This window comes from Carettochelys insculpta, chromosome 19, assembly GCF_033958435.1.
Source record: "Carettochelys insculpta isolate YL-2023 chromosome 19, ASM3395843v1, whole genome shotgun sequence".
In the NCBI taxonomy this organism is placed as follows: Eukaryota; Metazoa; Chordata; order Testudines; family Carettochelyidae; genus Carettochelys; species Carettochelys insculpta.
Window position 1 is genome coordinate 544,994 of NC_134155.1, and position 7,186 is coordinate 552,179.

Genomic DNA, 7,186 nt, shown 5'->3' on the forward strand with positions numbered 1-7,186 from the left:
TACTCTGCAACCTTTTTAGAACAACAAGAAGTCTTGTGGTAACTTATAGACTAACAAATATTTTGGAGCATAAGCTTTCGTGGGCAAAGACCTGCTTCATCAGATGCATCCCATAACCTTTTTAGATTATTGGCTTACTGCGCTCATTTCGTCTTGCTGCTAGAACCTATCCAGGCATGGGTGACACCTATATCAGTTTCCCCCCTGCCCATCAATAATCTATATAATCAATTGTAATCTGTTGTCTGGCAGTACTTCACTGAGTCCTGATGGATGAAATGGCACTCCATCAGTGCTGTGTGTAATAAACCCTCCTGCTTGCTTCATACACAGTGTCCTGACTTTGTTCCAACCTGTTTCAGCTTGCATTTATCTTTCCCAGATCCAAACAGGTGTTGTGTGTGGCTTGAAATCATCTCTCTTCTCAAACAACAGAAGTTGGTCTAATCAAAAATACTAACTCAGGCAATGTCAACTATCCTGAGACAGACATACCTACAACTACACTGCATTAGTAAGTCATACCTGATGTAAAAAGTAACAGAGAGGAAGCTGTGCTAGTCTATACACTATCAAAACAAAAAGCAGTCAAGTAGCACTTTAAAGACTAGCAAAATAGTTTATTAGGTGAGCTTTCGTGGGACAGACCCACTTCTTCAGACCATAGGCAGACCAGAACTGAAGAAGCGGGTCTGTCCCACGAAAGCTCACCTAATAAACTATTTTGCTAGTCTTTAAAGTGCTACTTGACTGCTTTTTGTTCTGATGTAAAAACTACATAACTACCCTCACATTTCACGGATCTTGAAACTATCAGTGATCAGGGACACCAGGAAATAAACACATCAAACCCCACCTTGGCACTGTCACCTATGAAGTTTCTTCTATTCAAAGGATCAGAGTACATACTGGAGTGTAGAACTGGAAAATTTGACCAGTTTGCCCACTAATCCTGCAACCCCCAAATAAAAGGATTAATTTTATTTGTAATTAATTTGAACATCTATTTAATCTGATAAAAATCGCTGTAAGTAAACCAATTTGCATGAAAAATAATAAAGCTTCCACCCTTATTTTGATCACTTTTAGAAGAATGTTACTAGTTAGCTTTCTACAAAACAGATCAAATTATCTTAAAAAGAGCCAAAATTCTCAAGTAAAAAAGGCCCAAAGACTACAACAAAAAGTGACATTAATTGGGCATTGCTTACTGACACGCCATGCTAAAACCATATAATATCCATGCTGTAATGACAACATTAGCAATCTTGGAAGTAAAGGGAGTCAACCATGTCAGAGAAAGATGCAGATTTATCAAAACAAGACAACAGTACTGATAACAGTTCTTTATAAAAGGAAAAGTCATTTTAGTAGTGGGGGAAAGCAATCAAACAAAACGCTGTCTTGGTGCACACTCAGACCTGGGAGAGGAACAGGCACAGAGAAAACATATTGCATCATTTTGCAAAAACTCTAATAAAACTAAGCCAGAGTGAAGATGGGCTACAAAGACCTACTCCATTACCAGCTAGCAATCCTTCAGTTGAAGGACAATTACTATTATTTAGAGTACTGAAAATGAACACGGACAAAAGACAGGTAGAAGTCTTTGAACTCAACAATATTAGAAGCCCACACTAAAAAACCTAATTCCCTCACTTGAGTAACATCTTGACTGGATGAAATTTCATCATCTTTTACCCATGCATATGTCACATAGTCATTCACATGCCTGAATGCCACCTGCAGAAGAAGACAGAAGTCATTAGCTCTCTAAAAAGCAAAGCAAAACTCATCTGAGCCACGTGAAAACCCTCAAGTATGTATTACTGTAAATGTAACTAAAACATTCGTTTTTAAAACTGAAGTATTTTCAAAACATGCACTAATCATTAGTCAACAATTTATAGGCAGGTGCATGAGCGTGTGTGAGAGAGAAATTGAGATTGATGATTTCTGTACTCCAATCCCTCTACCCTCTTCCTTCCATTTATGTTCTCCCTTCTTACGTTATACCAGCAGATAGAGGCACTTTGGAGCAGAGATCATTCTTCAGTATGTCTCATATCTAGAGCACTTTGCATAAATAATTTACTGCATTTTCCAAAATAATTATTTTTATGTTAAATATAATCTTTCTGTCCAGCTAGGCATGTTACCAAATAACTAATAATTCAAGAGTTGAGAGGTTCATGGCACACTGAAACTATCAGTGACCAGTGACACTATAGAATAGTTTTCATTTTAGGTCCCCAATTAATGGAAGAATGCAATACCCAAATTAACTACTTTCCCACCATCAACCCCACATCTGCATTACTGCAAAGGCGTCCTCATTCTGCAGACAGGCAAGATGTTCTTGCAACATTACCTGGTAGAGCCCAATCCAGTCCCATGTGCTGCTTGGAAATCCAGGTACTGTGGAATAGCTGACCAGAACATCCTGTGAAGTATTCCACTCACCCTCAGGATTCAGAGTGACCAATGGAGTGGACAAAAGAGGTTTCATCTAGATAGGAAGGAAGATAGTTTTAAATAATGCAACTCTTTATATCCATCAGTTAGGCACGGTCTACGCTGAGAAATATTTACCTAGTTACATTCCTTGAGGGTGTAAAACATTACTTAGGTCAACCTAGCCGCTTCCCCAGAATAGATTCAGTTAGGTTGACAGCAGAATTCTTCTGTTGACTTAGTTAACCTGAAGAAGTGGGTCTGTCCCACTAAAGCTCATCACCTAATAAATTATTATGTTAGTCTTTAAAGTGCTATAGAACTGCTGGTTTGTTTTGTTAGAATACAGATTAACATGGCTACCTCTCTGTTACTACCTCTTAAGAGGTGCATGAACTATAGAAATGGGAAAAAGCCTTCCAACCATAAATGACATGTCTATGGTGGCACAGCTATGTCACTGTAGCATCTCTAATGTAGACCAGAGGTTTGCAAACTCTGCCCCCACCTTTTTTTTGGTGGTCCCTCCGACATGCTCTAAAAATTCCAAGCCCAGCAGAACACAGGGTTGTGGGGGAAGAAGAAGAATAGGCGGCTCTGGAATAGTTTGACTTCTGAGTTGGGGAGGTACTACAAAAATTATGATTTGGGACAGGAAGGAAGCACTCAACACAAAAAGTTTTTAAACCACTCAGGGTGCAGATTTGGGGAGCTGGGGAGCCGTGTGCAGTGGAGAACGTAGTTCAGGATGCGGGCAGAACGGTATCTAGGGGCTGTGTGCCAGGAGCCACCCCCCTTTGCAGTCACTGCTCTCCAATGGCTGTCTCTGGTCCCCTTACCAGCTGCACAAGCAAAGGGGGCTGGGAGCTGAGCCCAAGACACCAGCAAATGGGGCAGCAGAACAGCTGCTTGCTCCATCGCACTAGCTATAACAGCAGATGCCCCACAGTGCCAAATTCCAGTTTCCTACCTATGACTTGGCCAGAGGGTAGGGTGTTGACAGCTGACAAGGAAGCACTGAGCTGCCTATGGGTATGTCTCACTCTGCAGTTTGTGGGGGAGGATGCCCTCCCCAGTGGGATTATGACACCCCCTGAAATATTTCACCAACGGGTTTCTACATCATCTGTTGTGGGCCCTTAATTGCACTGGGATAAGGGGAACATTTGACAAAGTAAGCAGAGGGATTGCGGTGGGCGGGGGTATTCAACATCATATGAATGGACTTTAGTAAGGCTTGTGATAGTTTCATAAGCAAAGTATACAAATATGGTCTAAATAAAGTGGTTGTAAAATATATAATTTTGGGTTCGCAACAAAATAAAGAACTGTTCTGAAAGAGTAATTGTCCATTGTTTGCTGTCAAAAAGGGAGCACATATCAAGTGAGATCCCACAGAGATTTATCATGAGTCCACCACTCTTCAGGATTTTAAGTTACAATGTAGACGATGGGAGTGAGAGTGTGTTTATAAAATCTGGAGATGCCATCAAGCTGTGGAGGCCTGCTAGCACTTTGGAGGACAGGGTTAGAATTCAAAACTATTTTGATCATTTCCGACCAATACTCCAATTTAACAAGATGAAATTCTCTATAAATGAGTGCAAGTACTGCACATAGGAAGGGAAAATTAAATGTACTTATACAAAAGAGAAATAATAGGCTACACAGCTTCATGGCAGAAAAAGGGTCTGAGAGTTATAGCAGACCACAAATAAGCCAATGGTGTGAGGCTGTGATGAAAAAGGAAAATGTCATTCTGGGATGAATTATTGGGAGTGTCATATATAAAACAGAAAATAACAGTTCAGTTCTATACAGCAGTGGGGAGGCCTCAGCTGGAATACTGTGCCCTTTAAGGAAGGCATGAATATATTGAAGTGAGTCCAAAGGAGAGCTACAAAAATCAGAGGTTTAGAAAACATGAGCTGTGAGGAAGAGGGACCGAACTGGACAACTTGGACTGGAAAAGAAATGGTTGGAGGGGAAGAGATGATAAATCTTCAAATATGGAAAAGATTGTTATAAAAAGGACCGTGACCAACTGTTCTCCATTATCCCAGGAGCAAAACAGGAAGCAATTGACAGTTTACATTTACAGCAAGAAAGATTCAGGCTAGATATTAAGAAAAGCTTTCTAACTGTAAGGATAGTTAGAAACTCAAACAAGTTACCTGTCATAGAGGTTGTAGAATCTCTATCAATGGGGAAGAGTGTTGAGACCAAGACAGGAAAAAACTTGTCAGGGTTAGTCCACTATACTTAATCCTGCCTGAGTGTGGAGGGATTTCTCAGCCGTTTCTATGATTATATTTAGGAGCAAAGGCTTAATAAAGTTTTAGAATCCCTGAATACCTGCCTCACTATGTGCAACTTGCCTTTAAGAAAGAGAAATTCTCAACCTAAATCATGAGCCTAAAAGTTTGAGGCTGCAGCAGTATTTGCTCATTTGTTTAAAAAAAGACAGAGAAAAAGAGAGAGAGAACACCTATAAATTTGTAAGCCAGAATGAAATACCTGTGTGACTGCAACAAGCAGGGCTTCATCTTGTTGTGTTTGCCACATTTCTGCTTATGACTTACATAAAAAAGATTCAGAGAATTAAACTTCATAAACCAAATCCTGTAGGATTACCTTTCCTAATGGGGAGATACTGGGATCCAGAATTATAAAAATTGGACAATACCTGAAGCCCAAAGGTTCCTGTAACAGGTTTGTGATCACTAATGCCATAGTTCATATGACTAACATAGTTATTCAGGATCACAGAGATTGTCTGCTCTCTTTCAGACAATTCTCTACCCTCTGATGGATGCTGGGAGAGATTCTTCACTCTCCAAAGAATTCGATCTGTCCATGCTGGCTTCCGTTTCTTCTCACTACAAGAAGACAAGCAAGGAGTGTGAAAGGAGAAGAAAAAACAGTGGCCAAAAAGCTACACTGTTAAGTAACATCTATTCAGAGCTGATTCCAAATGATCAAAAATTATTACAACTTTCAAAGCAATCACAACTCATCTTCATTTTACAACTGTTTTAACATACACTACAGTGAGACTCATGGCTTATTTTATTTTAATTGAACTCCACTGTAACACATCAGCTTTCATGGGTCCCTCTAACTGGAAAGAAATAAAATGAAGGCACGGGGGAATTTGTTAGCGGTTTCATAAAGGAAATGATGCTTTCTCCAAGAACTCTCTACAACATGGGTGTCCAACCTTTTGGCTTGCCTGGGCCGCATTGAGTGAAGAGGAATTGTCTTGGGCCGCATATAAAATATATAATATAGTTAATGTATATAAATCACATAATAATGTTAAAAGTTTACAATCTTGTGGGGCCACATTACTAGCTGTCCAGGGCCGCATGCGGCCCGCGGGCTGGACATGCCTGCTCTAAAAGAACATGCCAGGATAGAGAAGTTACTCACCGTAGTAACAATGGTTCTTCGAGATGTGTCCCCGTGGGTGCTCCACGATAGGTGTCGGGCTCGCCCTGGTGCCGCAGGTTGGATCTTTCCAGCAGTTTCTGCCGGACTGTGCATGCGCCGGCGCGCGCCGCTCCCTTGCGCGCTCCCGGCCACGTGCGCGATCCGGTCCCCGCCAGTTCCTTGACCAACCGCCTCGGATGCTCCTGAAAAATACTAAACAGAGATCCGAAGCGGGGAGGATGGGTGGGTGGTGGAGCACCCACGGGGACACATCTCAAAGAACCATCGTTACTACGGTGAGTAACTTCTCCTTCTTCCTCGAGTGTCCCCGTGGGTGCTCCACGATAGGTGACTACCCAGCAGTAACCCAAGATAGGAGGTGGGTAATTGGTTTATGTGCAGCTTGTCCCCGAGAGGACCGCTGCCGAGAGACGGGTATCCTCTTGGAATACCCTGTGAAGGGCATAATGCTTGGTGAAGGTGTCATAGGATGACCAGGTCGCCACTCTGCAAATGTCTTTTAGCGCAATGCCCTTGAAAAAGGCTGTTGATGCCGTCACCGCCCTAGTGGAGTGAGCCCTAGGCGGGGCCAGTAAAGGAGTCTAAGTTCGTAGCACATTTTTATGCAGGATACGATGTGCTTCGAGATTCTCTGCGAAGAGAGACCTTCTCCTTTTGATTTGGGAGCGATAGAGACTAGGAGTCTATCCGTTTTCCGGAAGGACTTGGTCCTGTCTATATAGAAAGCCAGCGCCCTCCTCACATCCAGGAGGTGTAGGCGCGCCTCTTTGTTGGAGTTATGAGGCTTTGGATAAAACGAGGGTAAAACTATAGGTTCGTTAATATGAAACTCTGAAGAAATTTTGGGAACAAAGGCTGGATGCAGCCATAAGGTTACCGCCTCCTTGGAAAATACTGTGCAGGGTGGCGTTGCCATAACTGCCGCAAGCTCACTCACCCTGCGAGCTGACGTGATTGCAAGAAGGAAGGTCGTCTTTATCATAAGGAGATGGAGGGAAACCGTGGCTAAGGGTTCAAACGGTGGTCCCGTTAGCGCATTAAGCACCAGGTCCAAGCTCCACGAAGGTGGAAGTGGTTTCCGAGGGGGGTATAGGTTTACCAGCCCTTTGAGGAACCTGGTAACCATGGGATGGGCAAACACCGTGTGCCCTTCCTCTTCATGTCTGAAAGCTGATATAGCGGCAAGGTGGACCTTCAACGAGGATAGGGAGAGTCCGCGTCTCTTGAGGTCCAGTAAATACTCTAGTATTACAGGTATAGGCGCAGCAAGGGGGGCTAA

The 7,186-nt window shown here is 42.5% G+C and overlaps 1 protein-coding gene and 1 long non-coding RNA gene across 10 annotated transcripts in view; one reads left to right on the forward strand and one right to left on the reverse strand.

Moving 5' to 3' along the window:
- LOC142022968 (uncharacterized) overlaps positions 1-5,878 on the forward strand; it is a 58,713-nt gene extending 52,835 nt beyond the window's left edge. For all 4 annotated transcript variants that reach the window (XR_012648091.1, XR_012648090.1, XR_012648089.1 and 1 more), the window contains one exon: positions 5,245-5,878. This is a non-coding gene — a long non-coding RNA (uncharacterized LOC142022968). The remainder of the gene's footprint in view (positions 1-5,244) is intronic.
- Positions 1-7,186, reverse strand: part of INPP5K (inositol polyphosphate-5-phosphatase K) — a 75,758-nt gene that overhangs the window by 21,655 nt on the left and 46,917 nt on the right. For 5 of the 6 annotated variants that reach the window (XM_075013380.1, XM_075013376.1, XM_075013377.1 and 2 more), the window contains 3 exons: positions 5,141-5,333; positions 2,372-2,509; positions 1,660-1,743 (listed from right to left, as the gene is read on the reverse strand). In XM_075013380.1, the coding sequence (XP_074869481.1) occupies positions 1,660-1,743; positions 2,372-2,509; positions 5,141-5,333 (415 nt within the window). The remainder of the gene's footprint in view (positions 1-1,659; positions 1,744-2,371; positions 2,510-5,140; positions 5,334-7,186) is intronic. The other variant, XM_075013379.1, reaches the window with a different exon arrangement.